Source organism: Anthonomus grandis, chromosome 11 (assembly GCF_022605725.1).
Source record: "Anthonomus grandis grandis chromosome 11, icAntGran1.3, whole genome shotgun sequence".
In the NCBI taxonomy this organism is placed as follows: domain Eukaryota; kingdom Metazoa; phylum Arthropoda; class Insecta; order Coleoptera; family Curculionidae; genus Anthonomus; species Anthonomus grandis.
In genome coordinates, this window is record NC_065556.1 from 24,611,047 (window position 1) to 24,631,557 (window position 20,511).

Below are 20,511 nucleotides of genomic sequence, written 5' to 3' on the forward strand. Positions count from 1 at the left end.
CTAAACCCTTTTTCTTCAGTTAAACCAACGAAACCTAAAATCAAATAAAAAATAATTACCAATACTTTAACAAACGTAAAAAAATTCTACTAGAGTCTATTACCATGAATCATTAAATAATCTTTTTAAGTTCAAGTAAATAATTTTTAAACCTTGCTGTTAGATGTTGAGGAATTGGTAAAATATCTAAAGAACCACTGAAAAATGAATGTTTACACGAGTTATAAATTTATTTATAAGTTAAAAACGACTTTTAAATAAACAACTTAACATATTCGCGAAACCTTAGCGCAGTGTCGAAAATCAGGCCTAAATTCTTAGCACAATCCATCTTAGAATAATGTTATTCGGTAAAATATTCAAACTAACTTTAAGAAAATCTCTTTTAGGGCAAAAAAACATAATATTTAATTCAATAGGGTTAGGTTGAAGATTGTGCTCTAAGACTATAGCGAAGTTTACGGAATACAATATATAGTGTATTCTGTAAACTTTGGCTATAGCATGTAAAAATATAAATAAATGTTTATGTAATTTACAAAGAGCTTGTTGTTTGCAGTACTTAAAAGCCTTAAGTAAACCAGAAGTAGAAATAAAAAACGAGACCTCTAAAGTACTCCAGATAGTTTTGTATAAGTCGAAATACCCTCGTATATAGCGAATATGCTCTCGTGATTAATTTTTCTTTTTAATTTCTGTTATCATGTCATAATTTACGGTAGCCAAAGTAACGCCTATCCTTAGATCCTTTCAAAATGCATATTGATTTTCTGGAATAATTTTAATAGCATTACAATACTAAATCATCTGGTTGTATAAAACCCTATAAGTCAAAAATTTTAGGCATTAGCGATAAAACACTTATTACTTTTAAGAAATTAAAAATAGCAGGGTTTTTTAACCTTAAGTAAAGATTTGCCTATACCTATCACTGAAAGTAAGGTATCACTCAGGTAAACTAAAGTAAATATTTATAACAGGATTTCAAAGGTTTAACACTTTGGCAATAATTTATTCGAGCACTTCAGCATTTGTAATAATATTGTGTATTATTTTATTGATATCAAGGATATTAGCCTTATTAAAATTAAATTAAATGATATTATTATCAAACTTATTTTGACTATAAAATTTCGTTTTTAAACCGCAATCAGAAATGCTTTGTAAATATTTACTGAAATATGAATTCATTTTATTGCAATCCAGTAAATGACTGAGAATATTTTATTCGTCCCTTGACTATTTATTAAATTATTTTAAGGATTTCCAAGTTTTCGAATATTTTTTTTTATTAAATATAATATTTAGGCATATTTTTAGATACGCTTTTAATTGTAGATTACTGTATCAAAATTATTAAAATTTCTGTAAGTACCAAATTTTGCTTTAGCAGTAACCTTTTCTATCTTGTCTAAAATTATCTAATAAATTAATTGGTTATCTACACACTTTACTTTAATAATATGATTATAAATAAAACTGTTTTTTTTAATCTATGGACAAAATATATGAATCTCTTATTTAAACTTTTTACTAAGCAATTATTTTAGAGTTTTATTAAATTTTATTATTGCTTGCTTTTTTTATGAGTTGTCATCGTTTTTAGGTTATTTTGATGTTATTATGGGTGCGTTTTCTCAAAAATTAATTATTATTGGTAAATGTTCATTATCTATTTGTTTAATTTTTATACTGGATTTCAAAATGAAAAATATATAAATCCTAAATTTATAGACTTTTATATTTTGGAAAATCGGTCTTAACATAGCTTTATTAATGTCATTATCATTAATTTCGTAATGCCAGTTAGAGGACTCCACAAGCGATTACTAAAAAATTTCATATTATTGATTTTTTTTGTGGTTACTGTTAAACTAACTAAAAATATTTAAGCAGATTTAAGATAATTAAATTATATATGAAATATTTAAAAAAAAAATATATGAAAAAAGAATTTTTAACTCGGCATTTCAATTATCATTTTAAACAAAAAGTCCTAATATGAAAAAATAATAAATATGTGATAAATATATTTTGACCATCCATAAATTTTGTTTTGATTTTTTTATACGAAAATTCATGTCAGATACAGAAAAATGTAAAATTTATATTAAATAAATGAAAATGAAGAAAATAAGTTTTATAGTAAGAAGAAAGCCTTGACGAAAATAGTAATATAAAACGTATAGATATATAATATTACACATAATAATTATAAAAAAATTTTTTTTTATTAAAAATGAATATTATGCAATTTACGCCAATTCGAGTCAGGCAGAGATATTATATAATTTATTTATTTTTCTGAGGAACGAAAACATAAATACATACGTCAAGGAGAGAAACTAATTCCATACTCTATCAGATGCAATAGTATCCATTCTTCTAGTGCATAAAGGAAAATGGGAATTTTTATGCATTTGGTTAGCGGCAGTCTTAATCTTAGATTCAATGGTTTATAAGCGAGAAGCTGCATTATTTTGATAAAAGCACTTGTAGCTTTTTCAATACGTATCCGTATTTCCTGCCCAATATCTTACTCAATATTTAGATAAATCCAAAGTATTTAGAGTGATCAATTCTTTCTGTTATTTCTTAGCCAACTGACAATTGTATACTTCAGAAGATCCACAGAAGAACTGGTCAATAATATTGTATCGTCAACATAGCGAATGTTATTTATTAGTACATCACTTACATGAATTCCTTTTTTATTTTTAGATAGAGCTTTGAACAAAATAAATTCAAATAAAAGAGTAGATATTAATAAATAACAGGGAAAGCACGCAGCTTTGTCTGACTCCTCGCTAAATTTGTATAATTATTATGTCACGCCGATCCAGCCTGATGAAGGTTTTGTATCATTTAGAATTAACTTCATTAAAAGCCTTCTCATAATCTATATAATCTTTGATAGATTACACATGTATACTGGTCTATAAATATCTAAGCATCTCTGAACTAGAACTTGTATGCTAAATGGAGCAGCCAAAACCTGTACAACCAAACTGAATGTGTGATACAGTTTTTTTAAACTTTTAATGATTTTCAGAAATGCTTTTAGAATAATAGTTATAGCATTATGATCTGAGCAATGTTTGGCATTGACTTTTCTTGGCAGCATAATATAGGTAAACTTATATATGGTGCTGATAAAATCAGTAAGAATTCTGGCGACACTATCTGCTACTTTAAAAACATCAACATAGATGAAATCAGGGCCTGCAGCTTTACCGTTTTTTGACTGACGAATGTCCTGTATGATTTCCCTTTTTTAGGATATTTGGACTACACAGGGTGTTTTTTATATATTGCGACAAAATTCAGGAACGTTATCTTTAGACAAAAATTCGCAAAAAAGTTCCTATAAACATAGGTCCTAAACCTTTAAGATTTTGAGCTACAGGGTGGTAAAGTTTTAACCAAAAAATTATTTTTTTTCGATAACTTAAATACCCCTGTAGATATTTGTCCAAAGATTGGTATACAGGGTTTGTGTATCCAGAGCCATTTACCAACATACTTTTAAGATTTTTATGTTCTCCAGTGGCGTGTATGCGGGTTTTCCGCTTAATACTTTTATAAAGAAAAATGGTACGCCACTGGTTTTTCTTGTATTAAAAAATATTTTTAAATTCTGTTTCTTTTCCCGTTTTATTTGCAACATTTTTGATCATTACTTAAATAAATAATAAAATATGAAATATTTTTTTATCACTTAAAAACATGTATTTTAAAATAAAGATTGTAGAAGCAAAAGTTTTAAATCCTCAATTAGAATTTTATTAAATTGGGCTGGCTTTTGTACTAAATTAATTAATAAAAATGTTATTATTTATTTATAAATTTGCAATAAACTAAAAAAAAACGAATAATTACTAGAACAAAGAAAGTCTAATCAAATCTGAGCAACATGTCCTTGGTTTTTAATTTTTTGTGCGAAAACCGTACATCTAACGGACAAAGTCCAAGGAATCAAAAATGTTGCAAATAAAACGGGGAATTTAAAATTATTTTTTAATATAAGAAAAACCAGTGGCGTACCATTTTTCTTTATAAAAGTATTCAGGGGAAAACCCGCACACACGCCACTGGAGAACATAAAAATGTTAAAAGTATCTTGGGAAATGGCTCTAGATACACAGACCCTGCATAACAATCTTTGGACAAATATCTACAGGGGTATTTAAGTTGTCGAAAAAAAATCATTTTTTTGTTACAACTTTACCACCCTGTAGCTCAAAATCTAAAAGGTTTAGGACCTATGTTTATAGGATCTTTTTTGCGCATTTTTGTCCAAAGAACACGTTCCTTTATCGCAATATATAAAAAACACCCTATATAAAAATGTTTTTTAAGATCTGTTAGGATGACACATAGATGAAATAGATACGGCATGTAAAATATCCAGGTTTATAATTTCTCTCTAATATTTGACGGTGTCATTGTCTCTAATTAACTTGCAATTTGGACATTTCCTATTCATTCTCAGTATTTCTGGAATTCTACTCTTTTGTGACCATTCTGAGTTGGTGGATTAGGTTTAGAATATCGTCCGTCATCAATTTCTGTTTCTTTTGTCTGTATTGGGAATTGTGAAGATGACGAATCGTAATATTAGCGACAGTTTGCCTAAGATGCAGCCACTTATTATTTGTGTCTGCGGTATTTGTCTTAATTAGCTCTTGTCTTAGTTGTTTTAAGACCGTTGTTTTTATAACTGGATCTCTAAGTTTTGTTAGATAAATTTAATGACGACTTTACTCATAAAAAAATTAATATGTGATATATCAGGTTTTAGCATAGAGTAAAGGGGTTAGGCTACCATCAAATAATTAAAAAGAAATTTAAAAAATTAAAGCAATTGGGGGTCAATACTTAATATGTGGAAAATTAAAACATATAAAGAAAAATTGTAAGTGTGTCCGAATAAATTTCACCCTTTTAATTGGCCACAAATCAAATAATTTAAATACATTACAATCAATGGCAAAAGAGTTATTATACATTAACATAAAATACATTTATTTCAATTTTCTATTTTTACATACTTATTTTTGCATTTAATTTTCGAGAATCAAAAGTCTATAGACCGGTTTTCATATACAGCTCTTCTTGACAGTCTCTTCTAAGATACATTAAAAATTGAATAAGCGTATAAGCCAACTTACCGTACCATAAAAATTGAATCTAATCTTCTCATATACATATACATAGCAAATTCGCATGAGGGAATTAAAAAAAATCAAAGCAACACATTCAACCCAACCCAACCCACACTGGTCTTAGGAATTTTCTTCTTTGCTATTAGTTTTTCTTTTTTAATGTAATTGATTGATTGATTCAAATCTTGCTTTTTGCTAAATATTTTTGTCACATAATGTTTTTTCTTCAAGGATTGTTAAATATGAGATACCATTAAATTAATGTACTGAATGGTATTGTAATTTAACATGCTTAAAACTGGCTGCGTTCTATATATAAATAAATTCGACGACCAATTACGGCTTATCAAAAGGAAATCCATCAAAATCAAAAACAATGGGGCAAAGACATGCAAAGCTTGACGGATCTAAAGTCGATCCGAAGATTTGACTCGAGTAAGCTTTGACAGCGCTCGCCTTTTGTTTCGGCTGATTCACGACAAGGCAACTAGATTTATGTATTCGAGATCCTACTAGTATCAACCGAATATATTCTGAATAATTTCGTGACAAGTTATTGGCGTACAATTTCGATTTTGGAATTCTTTGTTTTTCTTGTTGATTGCTTTTTTGCATGAGCAGCTGATCGTTGTCAGGGCGGCATCCACCAATAAAATATATTTTCCTGTCATTTGTCAACAGTTTGGATTGTCGTTCTCATTAAATTTATTCCAAAATGAAATACTTGAGCTTGATATAATAGAAATTCATCATTGTCCAATAATATCTTAAGCAAATAGTTAATTATATATTGTATATTTCAAACCAATAAAAATAAATAAGTATGTATGCATGACAAACTAAACATTATGATCACATACTATAATAGAACCATAATATTCCTTAATTTTCTCGGTATTATTGCCAGCAAAGACGTCTATGTTACATACTTGCATGACGAAATTACACTGCTTCCATATTTTTTTTTTAAATAGTGAGCAGTGAGTAAAATATACAATTCTGTGCTGTCCAGCATTTGTAAATATATTTATGGAATTAATATTTTAATATAATTTATTAATTGTAGAATCTTGTATACTTACTTATAAAATATGAAATTAATCATATATGGATAAATTTTATGCTTTTGACCTAAGCATATTTTGGTTTTATTCCTCAATTTTATACTTATATCTGTTTTTTTATTATTTCCTTAAACAAACTTACACTTTTTTAAATTGCTATTACCTAAGAAACATAATTACAAGGTAGGTCATCACAAATCATCTGCGAAATAATTACTGACAAATTAATTGCTAAGCCGAGTTAATTACTGCTAAGTATAGTTTTTTTAAGCATACTATTAGACAAATTACTTGCTATAATTTAATCGCTTATGTACGTGTAATTACGACTTATTTTAGTACTAATTTATCAATATTATACGAAAATAATTAGGTAATGCTGCCTGCTAACAGCCTTATTAGTTTTATTGACTCGTTAGCTGGCCGGTAATTATTTCTGATGGGAATTTATAATATGATTTTTTTATGATGGAAATTACTATGCATTTAGATTATATTACGGCAAAATGTTTTTCTTTATATCCTGCTAAGAAAGCAACTGGTTTAGGAAGTAAACTCGTATTTACACATGCGAAATATTCATTAATTAGTAGGTTTTTAAAAAGTTGCCAAAAGGTAATTAATTGTTGTTAGATCATAGCAAAGTCTACATATTATTACTTCAAATTGAACTGAAAGTTGAAATACAGGGTGATGGTACCTTAGACGGTTACGGAGAACGGAAAATAGAATTTTTTTGAAAATTTGGCATCATGGTTTTTTGCTAGTGGTCTAACGATTGCAAATATTTTTGGCGATGCAGCATTGCCGCTTATACCAAAAAGAAAAATTGTTATTTTAAATGGAAACTATATCTAAGTAGTTCGGTTTCTGAAATAAAAGCAAAAAAGTAAAAATCAGAATATTTTAAAATAAATGCCTTACGCGGCCATAAAAGGTCATGACCAAACAATGCTATACTACTGACTTTCGACAGTTACATTTAGTTGATCAATAATAGTAATACACGTGGGTGTTTCTTTAAAATTAATTGAAATGAAAAGAAATAGTTATTTAAAAGTTTTGGTGAATCTATTTATTATTCATAAACAATGTGACAAAATTGTAACTTAAACTTAAGAATGATTTAATTAGTTATCCTAAGATTATAAGTAATTTACAATAAATTATCAAAATGATTGGTATTGACTTCTAAGCACTTTAAAATCCTGCGTTGTTTTAGGGTGGGCCGTTGAGTAATGTGATTTTTTTTTGTTTTTTAAATTGAATCTCCCGACCCCGGAAAAGATGTATCATACGATGACTTACTTTATAGTGTTTTTCTTCATGATTCATTTTTTTTCCACTACCACAGAGCCAATGTAATTTTTACAAAAAAAAAAACTAATTATTTAATATTATATGCTAAATTTGTTCTTTATTAATTATGGTCTCCTTAGCCAAAAACAGAATTTGATAAAGTAACTAACTTCATAGGATTTTGGTTGATAAATAATTTAATTTTTTTGCTCACTGCCACAGAGCGATAAAAAAATTAAAATTTTCAAAGAAAAATTATATTTTTTATTGTCTGATAGATTTTGAAAAAAAATATTTTCGGATAAAGCTTACTTTGATTTAAACGCATAAAAAGAAACGAAAATAAAAAAACACCTAATAAAATATTTAAAAAAATATATTTTTTATTTGTAAATGAAACTACAAGTAAAAAAAAAACAAAGCGCAACTCTTTTAAGAAAAAACACATCGGTTTAAACAAAAGTCTTTTTCTATTTCATATTTAGGCATATTTTCCCTTGACTTCAGCCTGTTTTGTATATACCCGTCTCTTTTTTCACTTCCACAGACAGAAGCCAAAGATTCTGTTACTATTTTGACACCCCTTTCAACCGTATGAAAAGGGTATGCTGTTACGTATGCCAAAAGACTGGTTTCAGGATTCTGAACAACTTCTTTTAGTTGGTCCTTTGATAGTTTTATAGTTACAGGAGGCTCTGTCCATAAAACTTTTTGGCAGTCAATAATTTTAAAATACTCAGCGTCAAAAATAAATTCTGGTACTATAAAATGTCGCTGATCTTTGTAATTTAACTGCCTACTCTTCAAAATTCTTTGGAATCCTAGTTGTCTTATGTATTTACGTTCGCCAAATAACATAGACAAAATAATATTTTCTGGGCTTCCAAAGTATCCATTTCTTTGAATGTTTTTATACACTAAATCTTTTAATTCTGGTTGTAAATAGTCGCAGAGTCTTACGGTTTTGAATAAATGTCTTGCACCATAAATGCATGACGGTTGAGCCTTAATGCAAAACCACATGGGCGCATATACTTTCATTACAAAATGGCTTAGTATTTGTAAATTTCATAAAGGGTTTTGAGTTGCTACATAAAAACGAAGAATACGGGAAGCAGTGGTAAGCCAGCGAGAATGAACCACTTTCCCAGGCTGCGTCCTAGACAGTTGTTCTGAACAAACACCGCTTTTAACTGCTTGACAAATATCGTACAGATATTTTTGATCTGTGCTAAGATCGTCGCTAAGGGAATTCGTCAACTGATGATTCTATTTTTAAAAATAAAGTTACAGGAATCGTTTCGCAGATTTGCAGTTGTTTTCCAAGAGGCCCGGAAAACGCACGTGGTCTACTGGTATTGCCATCCAGTTTTTCAAATAGATATCTTAGGGGCAACTAATTGGCGTGTAGCTGACAGACAAACCACTGCAGGGGCCTTCCAATTTTATTCTCCATTAACACTATAATGCCTCCCTTACGCCCTGTATTTGTGACAGTACCATCACAGCCAACGACCTCTAATCTGTTGAGGTCCAAATTAAATTTTTGTAAAAACTCCAAGATTTTATTTACTATATTCACAGCAGTGTCAGACTTAGGACAAATGTGACCCAGATACTTAGCACCAGGTTCTTCTATTATTGTGATATGCTCTTCCACCTTAGTTTTCCTTGCATTTTCCTGAAACACTAAAGTCTTGTCTTTCCGTCCATGAAAGTAGAGACCACGTGAAAATAATAGAATAGAATCGTCCTGAACTTCAGTTCTTTTCTTTTCTCTTGCTCTTTTGTTTTTATCGATGACATTTGTTTTCCTTTGTAGTTCTATAACACCAAAATCTAGGAGCACCGCTAAGGCAATTGCTGCTCCTGCTCGGTCGTAAACCGAATACCGGTCTAGTGTTTCAGCTAATCTCGGTATTTCCTTCAAATTGCGTTCTGAAGTACTAGGCAAATTTGATGTGCTAGGTGGGAAATTAAATATCTCGGGCAACGTCGCACTGGAAGAGCTTGCATACAAATTGGAGTTGGAAAAGTCTGAGTCAAAATCTTCACTGTCAGATTTATTACATACATCTGTCAGTAATTCAGAAGACGATAAATCTTTTTTATTGACTATTACACTAGTTGATCCTGAAGTATGTGACGTATGAATTATGAAAGCTTTTTTTCCTTTTGCAAAACTTTTTGGGACTCAACTAAATCAAGGGAACCAATTTTCATTTTGCGGCAAGTTCTCTGGTTTAGATGAAATGCTCTTTCAAGACGAGGTATCTAAAAAATGGGTAATAAATTTTTAAACAAAGTTTGTTAAAATAATAAGGAATAAAAGTTTACCTTGTATTACTTTAGGCAATTACATGAAATGGTTTCACCATCTTTGCCTTTACATTTACAAGTCGCTATGTCAAGCAAGGTTTCACTGTTGCTTAAAAATGATTCCAGTTGAGATCATCCTTTGGTGGCTTATGATTGGAATTGAAGCCTTGATCCAAATGCTTTTTGAGCCACAATTCCAAGACTTCCCGAACAAGACACCATTTTTTTCCAAATCGAAACGAACCCACAAAAAACACTTGATAACATCTTTGTATGTTGGTAACTGTGAGTCATTAAATTCACTAGGATCACCAAAAATTGGACGCCGCGACGAATTTCTTGTTTTAGCCCTTTTTCGTAGCCACTACTTCCTACTCGACATACGGCAAAGCACTAAAATAAAAATGTCTGTCTGAATTACCTGCGTTGCGCCGCGCTTGCTGTAAAACTGCCGCCAAAGCGTTGATTTTCAAGGTCACCTTGTTTTAGGAATATTTACTTAACTATTCGGAGTAATATTATATGTAATAATGATGGGTAATAATAATTTAAAAAAAAAAAGTAATTTTCTTTAAAATATGAAGATCTGCTTCTAAAAAATTATAATTTTCAAATTTTTTTCCACTGCCACCACGACTTTTTATATTAAAAAAACAGAGGGTCTTTGTGGCAGTGAAGAAAAAATGTTTTGCTACAACGCAACTTTTTTGACCCCAGGAGTTGATATTTCACAAAAAAAAAATTTCGGCCCACCCTCTATTGTACAGCATGTGTTGTCGCTGTTTACATTTCAAAAGGATCTTGTTGACCAATGCAATTGATAAGTCATTGACGTAGTTCCTGTTTACTGTTTACCGATGTCTTTATAGAATGTGCTTCAAATTACCCCAAAACTAAAAATCAAGTGGTGTAAGATCAGGTGATCTCGCAGGCCAATCCCATGGTCCCAAATGCCTAAACCAGCGGAAATCTAATGTACAATACTTCCGTAAATTAGGTTTATAATTTCAATTTTCTGCGCGTTCCAGTGCCGTAGTAATAAAAATTTATTTGGAGCTATGTTATGGTAAAAAAAATAAAGAAAATTATTAATTTCTCGAAAACCACTAAAAATAGGCATAGGAATAACTTATACAAAAACAATCATAAAGTGATAGCGTATTCCATTTAAAATAACAAAGTTGTTACTATTTTTTGGCAACGCTGTATCGCTAAAAATATTTTGAATCGTTAAACCACCAGCTAAATCCAGGATGCCAAGTTTTCAAAAAAAATCCATTTTCCGTTCTCCGTAAACGTCTAAGTTACCATCGAGCATCAATCACCCTGCATAAAGACTTTTCAAAAAAAATATATCGAATATAATTTATTAAACTTAATGTTTACAACAAATACTTTCAGCTTGTATGTAGAAAGTTTTCTACGTCCACTATCTACTAATTAGGTGTAGAAATATATAAAAAAATATGTACAAAATTCGACGTTAAATTGCACGACAAGGCAAAACTGAAACATGGATATGGAGTAAAACGAAAAACCAATAAAATATGAAACATGGAATTTTATTTACGTAAAGTGGTTTACAAATCCATAGTCTTGTCCAACTTTAACTAATGTGATCTTATTTACGGTCCATGTTTGGATTTTATTTGAAGAAATCGTATTCACAAGGTAGAAAATACTTGCTCACGTCTTATATTTGAATGACGAAAGTATGATCATATTTCTTACACTTTTAGGGAGTTGAATTGATTGAGGATGGAAAAACCTGGTTATTTTCAATTTGTAAGTTTTTTAAAATTCCGCATTGGGCTTAAAAAATAAATTTGTTACACCATGTTTAACATTCATTCTTGAGCCTTACGTTCTTCAGACATAATAACAATTTCTTAACATTGGACAGCAATGGTGCAAAAATCATTACCAGCACAAATAGTATTAATATATAATGTAACAAAATTTTAACACAATTTTAAAAGCTACTTGCTAATTAGTGAATTTTAAGAAGCTTTAATTTAATTTTTCTGTACATGTATTTTTTTACTCACACTATGTTATAGTATAGGTAATTTCTTTTTTAATTAAGGCTTCATTAGTTTATCTGAATTAACAGAGTTTAGTCGGTTCTCTAAAGCTAGACTGCGTCTTATTCTTCAGAACTTGGGAAATTAAAGTTATTTTATACTATCTTTATAAATGTACGTAATATAGGGCATTTATTATTATTATGATTAAAGCCAATTTTTTTGACGTGATATTTTGAGTGAAAGATATTTCTCATAAGCACAAAAAATACTAATAGGTAGGTGTATTAACTTTTACAAAATTGTAAATATCACAAAATTCCACTAAATATTGAGTATTTCATCATTCACCAATAACAAAAAAAAATCGAAGAATTTCTAACAAAATAAAAAAGCTAATAATGCATGGTGACCAACAGACCATAATATGCATATTATATAATAGAGATATCCCTTGCACAAAAGGCTCCCTGAATTCTGTTGAGGCCAAAAAAAAACAATAATTTAAAAATTTAGTAATAAATATTCTACTGAAAGAAAGAACATACCTAACGGGAACATGGGAAGAGGATCAGGATATGAAAGAAAATATGAGGGGAAGGGAAGATGTGGAAAATCTATAAAGATTTATGGCAACATTCAAAGCTTTTCAGGAACAAAATCATGAACAATATTATATACAAAAATGTTAAAAAAAATCACTCATACACATAATTAACTTTAAAAGTTTTTTCTGTCAATGTAAAATCATTTATTTTAAACCTATTTCTATAGTGTGCAATCAAGTATGAAAATGACTTTTTAACTAATTCCTTATTGTGCGCCGGAATAGTAAGCAGATTTTTTCTTCTAATATATACATCCGTTCGGAATCTAATCTTTCTATGCAATGACCTAAATGGTCCATACAAAAATGACTTAAGAAATTGGAGCTATTTAAAAGATATGAGAAATTATACTGTATTTGAATAAAAAAACGAGAAATATTTTAACGTTCAAGTGCCACGAACAATTTGACTAACTGAAAGAAATAAGAAACAAGATCAACAACCTGGATAAAGGTAAAGGGGATTTTGCTATCAAAATTTGAATTCATCATTAGGGCCTTTTTAAAATAGGTATTCCTTATATTTGAAGTCATAGCAATGACCATACTGGTCTGCAAAAAAATGAGAATTACCTTTTAGATTATTTGAAAAAGTTATTTATTTTTTACTTTGCAATGATTCTGTAGTTACAATTCTTAAGCTGCAGTTGCAGCTACCTTCACCTGTTTCGATTTCTATAGGATCCTAAATGGAGAACCTCGAATTTGCTTTAATTTGTTTGGGTACATATACAATATGTGGTATTTAAAAATAACTGGACTAACTGATGTATTATAAATCCATATTTATACTAGCAACACAAAATTTACAAATAAAAAAGAAGTTTAACATTTAGTTTTTATTATAGTAGACGCGAACGGTGAAGGTCCCAAGCTAAAATGCCACCTAAGAAAACACAAGCCAAATAGGAAACCTAGAACACCATTTACCACCCAACAACTTCTAGCATTGGAAAAGAAATTTAGAGATAAGCAGTACCTTAGTATAGCTGAGCGGGCTGAATTTTCAAGTTCCTTAAGACTGACCGAAACGCAGGTAATTACGAACCAGTCACTTTCCATTTATAGGAAAATACTTACACTATAACAATGAGTCATGAATTTTAAATTAGTATTTCTTTACAGGTCAAAATCTGGTTTCAAAACCGTCGAGCTAAAGCCAAACGGCTCCAAGAAGCAGAGCTTGAAAAATTTAAAATGGCTTCACTCAGCCGACACCCTCATCCGCTCTACCCTCATCCCGCACTGCAAGGCTACTTTGGTCCAGGTGCGCATCCTTTAGCCTCACTGTTAGGAGGAAGACCGCCGATGCCTCCTTTGGGCCTGCTACCTCAGCCACATCCCTCTGTACCAGCACATTTAGCTTCACCACCTGCAGATATAAGATCACCTAGTCCACACATGTCCTGAGTTGGTAAGATAATACTCGGTGAGCGCCACTGATGTATCTTTTTTGAAGTCGTTGCCTCAATCTCAACCATCTGTGTACCAGCACAATTTACTTTACCACCTGAAGATTCAGTTGTCCTTGGTTAGTGAGTTACTGCCCCAGGAGGACAACTGTTAAAATCACTTGTAGGAGGGCAACCACTGATGTATCTTTTGGAATTGTTGCCTCTGTGTATCCCCACATTAAAGTGTACCACCTGAAGATTTAAATTTCTCTAGCAGTCCTTCTCTAGTATGAAGGCTCCTTTAAGATATATATTCAGCCTCACTTACCACGTGGAAGTATGACGTCGCCAAGTGCTCACATACCCGAAATTGATGAGTAAGGTGCGTTCTTTTTATAAACAAAACCTTTATCGCTTGGTGCCGTAATTTTAATTGTGATAACAAGTTTAATGACTAAAAATGCATTGAATTATTTCCAAAATAATGTTTATTATAATGTGCTCTCAATTAAATAAGAATAATTATCCAATTTATCTGGTAATTTATTTAATGGCTATACATATATTTAACTATGACATAATAAATTGGTTTACAAATTCTGTTTAAATCACTAAGGTCGTTTATTAAAAGTTCAAAAGCAAATTAATTTTTCTTATCAGCTGGTGGAAGAAATGAAAGATTTTAGGGTTATCGTAGTTTGAAAAAATAAGGTCAGCGTGTAATGATTTTAAATGTCAATTTAATTTTAGTCACGTAGGATTACAAAGAGTTTTATTTTTATTGTATCTTATAAAGAAGCCATCTAACAACACATTCAAGAAAAACCTAAAAATTATTAAAAAAAATATATATTTTTACAAAAGTTTTGTTACAATATAAATTTAAATTAAGTTACTGACATTATATTTTTGTTTAATTTCTATGTTCTTTTGAGCTTTCGTCAACAATTCATCATAGCAATTGTCTAATTATAGTTGAGTTTATTAAATTTTCAGTTTATTTACCACATCATCATTCTCTCAATGTTGTATCAAATACCAGCACCGAACATAACTGTGTCAAACATCTACCTGATGTTTCTTCTTTCAGTCCTATGCCTCAGTGGCATTTTGTTAATGATAATTCATCAAATTTGTATGTACAAGATTTAGGATCACCAGTTTTTTAATTGGTATTCAACTCTAGTGTCAATATTGGCAAAAAACTGTTAAGACTAGGTTGAGGTGTCTTTCTTTAAATATTTTGCTAGGACCTTTAATATTTTGACTGGTGTTAGTGTCCATGGTAAGTATTTGTATGTAATGTAACTGTATGCTTGTGTTTGTTGAACTTGTAATTTCTGCTGTATTTGTTTCAGTCTATGGTCTATGCACCTGAATGGTATCTCCTGGAAAAGGGTTGGATATAATATTTTGAAAATGTTACTCGTGCTAGACTGTTCTGATTGACTGTATGTAGATCTGAATAGGTTCAAGTGATTAAATAGAACTTTGTGGAGTAGATGAATAGGCAATAGATCCGCAGCCTATTTTAGATTTTAGCTTTGTACATTATAAGTAGTGAAGATGATTCAGCTTCCCATTTTGTTTGACTCAAACTTTTGGTAGTGAGTCAAAGTAAGCCCCTAGAAATTTATTGTGAGATTTAAAGGTGATTAGTCGATTATTTATATGAAGATCAATCAACTTGTTGCAATTCCTTTTTCTGAAAAAATGTATTTCTAATAATTTATCATAACATTTATTATAATATATCTCCTAAGGTAATTTATAATTCTATTAATGCCTAGTACAAACAAAATAGGACTAAGGACCGCACTTTGGGGAACTCCTATGTCTTCTGCATAGTAATTTCCTTAGGTGCTTCCCAATTTTACTTGGAATGTTCTATCAGTAAGGAAAGTATTTATAAGTGACACGATATGTCCATATCTTTTATATTTTTCTTGAGTATTCATTATGCTTTGACTGGTAATTGAGTCAAAGGCTTTATTAACGTCTAGGAAGACTGCTGTTGTGTGTTCTCCGAGTCTTGAATATCTATTTCTAGTCCTACGATGTTATATTAAAGCGACTTTTCCTGAAACCTGCTTGTTTTGGGATTACAATTTTGTGTTTTTCAAGATACTAGGTTAGTCTATTATTAACCATTTTTTCAAGGGGTTTACATAGATGGTTGGTCAGTATGAAATTAGAAAGGAATATTTCCAGTTTTTTGGTAGTAGGCCTGAGATCCATATTTTATTGAATAGTTGTTGCTGCTATAGTTTTTGATCATTAATATTCTAATTTCGTCAAAGGACCAAGGGAGGTGACACTTCTATATTTCAAGGCATATGTAAGTTCATTCATCGTAATAGAGATGCTGTATGTAATGGAACGGTTTAAAAGGTTTTGATTTGAGTATGTCAAACCTGTATTGATGCAATGGTCTGAAGCAATGGCAAAATCTGTAATCCAGCAGGCCAGGAATATTTCGAGTTGGTATTAATTTGAGTCTACGTATTTTATCCCAAATATCATTGGTGGAAGTGTTAGAATTAATTGAAGAAATGTGAGTCTAATTTGGCTTTGCTTATGATCTTTTTGGATTTTGCTCTTAGTTTAAAAAAATTTTGATTGTGGTGTAATCTTTAAATAGATTGAGTGCTTTTTTTAAAGGAACTGATAGTTTTTTTGTAGACGGATGAGTGGAAGGTATAAGGTATTTTTAATACAGGGTGTCCATTTATAAACTGACACATTTTAACTGCTTATAAGTCGAGAACGAAAAATAACAATAATGTGCGGTTTTTACAGAACTTCATCAATATTTTTAAATTTTTTTTTGACAGTTGAAATAGGAGGAAAAAAATTGATGATTTTCAAAGGCTGATTTCTCAAAAATGTTAAATGTAACACCCTGTACTTTTTAATTTCACATGGAAGCCTGTTAAATCCCCTTTCCGAAAATGTATAAATTTTCCTAAATTCATTATTTTTTTTACTTTTAATAGATGACACCTTTTTGAAAATTTTTCTAGAATACATATTCGGTGATTGATGAACATTTTCTGGTAATTGCCTATGTATCGCTGTCGCATGATCATAATTAAATAATTTGCGCTATTACCATGTCTATAAAAAGTATTTATTCTATGTATTAAATTATAACAATTTTAACAACAAACAATTGAAGAAATTAATTTTAAATTATAACTAATTAATTAGCTGCTGAATATGACCCCCATTTTGCGCGGAATTTGTGTAGTCGGAGAAATAAGTTGCCGAAGGCGTTTTGTAGCATTCGCGGTGTAATTTGGTTGAAAACGTTTACTATGTTGGTGCGCAGTTCATCCAAATTTCTTGGGGTTGGATTGTAGCAACGGTCTTTTACATATCCCCATATACAAAAATCTGGAATGGTTAGATCGGAAGAATAAGGTGCCCACTCGATTGGACCTGCTCGCCCTATTCATCTGTTTTCAAAAGTAATATCTAAGGAATCCCTTGCGACCCTGGAGAAGTGTGGTGGTGCACCGTCTTGCTGGCAGTAGACCGTGTCTAAAATTCCATCCTGCTGAAGTTGAGGATAAAAAAATGTTTCCAACATATCGGTGTAATTGTTTCCATTCACTGTTGTTTCTTGAAAAAAAAATGGCCCATAAATTTTAGATTTCGATACTGCACACCAAACGTGAGAATTTTCATCTCCCCAAATTCGGCAGTTATGCTTATTTACTGGACCACTGATGTGATATGTTGCCTCATCAGACATTATTAAATTGGTATCCGGCTCATTTCTAAAAAGATCTAGTAGTGTTTCGCACATTAAATATCTTTTTTCAAGGGCACAATTTTCTATTTTTTAGAAAGTTTGAATTTTGTAGGGTTTAAACTTTATTATTTTTAGAACTTTATGTACTTAACTTTTTGACATATTTGTCGTTTGAGCTATCTTCCTAATAGATATTTGGTTATTGTTTAAGGACAACACTTCTTTTATCAGCAAAATATCATCCAACAGATTATCTTGTGCATTTAGGTTTGTTCTAACTTTTCTTTTAACTATTCCCTCCTGGGAAAATTGGCGTGCCCAATGAAGTATAGAATTTCGTGAAGGTGGAGCCCTTTCAAAAATCAGCCTAAATCTTCTTCTCGTCTGCGTTACTGATTTGCATTCAGTAAATAATAACACGCAACGTGCCTTTTCCCGGGTGGTAAACATATTTAAACCTTGCAAAGTGTCCCCTACTTGTCACGTCCAAACTATTTTCATTCGCAAGAGTAAAAGTTAAATAGGTAAATGGTTTTCAGAATATGCCCAGACGTAATAAAAGGAAACTGGGATCTCGCAGATATGCAGACTACTCAGAAGAAGATTTGAAGGCATCTTTGTCAGCAAGAGTTGCTGCTGTATCCTTTAACATTCCAAGGAGAACTATTTTTTACAAATTAAAAAGAACACACGCTAGAAAACCTGGATACCCATCAATATTCTCTTATGAAGAGGAAAGATGTTTCGTACAATGCATTCATAGCCTTAGTGATTCTGGTTTTCCTGTTACTGGAATGGAATTGCGACAAATAATCAAGTAACTCGACAAATAACTCGTTTTAGGGATAATACTCCAGGTATTGACTGGGTCAAATCATTTTTAACTCGTCATAAGGACCTTACTGCAAGGATAGCCTCGAACATAAAAAGAAGTAGAGCAGCACTTAATGCAAACCAAATGACTGAATACATAGAAAATCTAAAAGAAACATTAACTGCTGTAGAGCCGCATGCTATTTTTAATTATGACGAGACAAACTTAACCGATGACCCCGGTCAAAAAAAGATATTAACTAAACGTGGTGTTAAGTATCCCGAACGAATTTGTAATTCCTCAAAGAGTAGCATTTCTCTTATGATTTGTGGAAATGCAGCTGGTGAGCTTCTACCTCCTTATGTGGTGTACAAATCCAAGCATTTGTGGGACACCTGGACTGAGAATGGTCCCCCTGGTACGCGTTATGCAAATACTGCATCTGGTTGGTTCGAATCACGCGGGAGACATTTGCAAATTGGTTCAGCACTCTCCTATTGCCCGGGCTTAAAAAAATTCAGGGAAAGAAAGTCGTTTTAGGAGACAATTTGTCTTCTCATATTAATGATGAAGTCCTCGATTAATGTCGAAGACACGACATTGATTTTGTATGTTTGCCTCCGAACAGCACCCACGTTACACAACCGCTAGATGTCGCATTATTTGCGCCCCGTGAAAAGAACCTGGAGAGACATTTTATCTCAATATAAGGAAACTCATGTAGGGAGTAGTTCAAATGTATTTGAGAAACAGCATTTTCCAATGCTTTTACGATCATTAATCGAAAAAATTAAAAAGAATAGCGTTGAGATATTAAAGTCGGGATTTAGGAAATGCGGTATCGTCTCTTGCGATATAACACCGCTCTTGGAGCGGTTAACAACAACTAAGAAATCTAATATGACAACTGCTAGCGACACAAATAAATCAAGTTCGTCGGATATCGAAAACACTTTCATTAAGTATTTAGAAGATAAAAGGCAGGAAGCCACACAGTTTAAGCCACGTAGGAAGAAGAAAATAACGGTTTCAGCAGGATACAGTATTGCCCATTCTGAAATTAGTTTAACAGATCTAACTAGAGCATCTACATCCTTACCTCTTCAAGCTGTTGAACCAGAAATCGTAGATGATTCAGAGGAGGACATTGTTTTGGACGACCACTTTCCACTAGGCAGGGAATCATCAGATGATGAAATAAATGAGATGCAAGAGATGGAAGAAGAAAAAGAATTTAATGAAAAACTCGTCTCAGGTTCTCTTGGAATAACTATTATCGAAAAAGTCAAAAACTCTGGATTAGATGATGTCAAAAAAGTTGTTGGTGAGTACGTTTTATTTTCCTATGAAGATCATGTTTATCCTGGAGTGATAACAGCAATAGAAAACGATGGAGCGATGGTCCAATGCTATGGCCAGATCGATAAATTTTGGAAATGGCCAAAAAGATGTGACGAAATATGGTATTCGTGGCACAACGTAATTGGTGCCCAAGAAAATGTCCAAACGAGGAATGTACATTGTCCCAGAATGCGACAAATTGTGGTGGGATTAGTTTCAAACGTTGTATTTTTACTATTATAATGTTATAATAAAGTTTGTTCATTTAAATTGTAGCAATTTTCTTTACTTTTATGCTTGTTTCATAAATACGAGTATATGTAGGTAGGTAGATTTAAATTCACAAAACTTGGCCCACGAACATTTTTTCGCATTTAATTGGTGCAAAGTTTAAAATAATAAGGGTTTCCTATGCACCAGCAAGCATTTAGTAGCCAAATATTAATAAAATATTGAGTGGTGCAAAGTATGACTTTTGGGGTATACTTTGCACCACTAATAAAACTAGGTTGTTCTCTTGATTAGGCAATATACGTAACAAATAGCTATAATCAGAGTTATATTACAACCTGCTCAATTGATATTAATACAAAGTTCAGATCTTCTTTCGAGTGACGTTACATCATAACTAATAAAATAAAACTAAAAAAAATGGTGCAAAGTAACCCCGTTTTACGGTACTTATGTCATTATCTTATTGTAAAGTTATCGGCGGTGTTGAACATAA

The 20,511-nt window shown here is 31.3% G+C and overlaps 1 protein-coding gene across 1 annotated transcript in view; it reads left to right on the forward strand.

Annotated features, from left to right (window-relative positions):
- Nucleotides 1-20,059, forward strand: part of LOC126742586 (homeobox protein MSX-3-like) — a 71,013-nt gene extending 50,954 nt beyond the window's left edge. The window contains exons 2-3 of the mRNA XM_050449320.1: nucleotides 13,327-13,514; nucleotides 13,604-20,059. Coding sequence (XP_050305277.1) covers nucleotides 13,327-13,514; nucleotides 13,604-13,888 — 473 coding nt within the window. The 3' untranslated portion in view covers nucleotides 13,889-20,059. The remainder of the gene's footprint in view (nucleotides 1-13,326; nucleotides 13,515-13,603) is intronic.
- The last annotated feature ends 452 nt before the right edge of the window (nucleotides 20,060-20,511 follow it).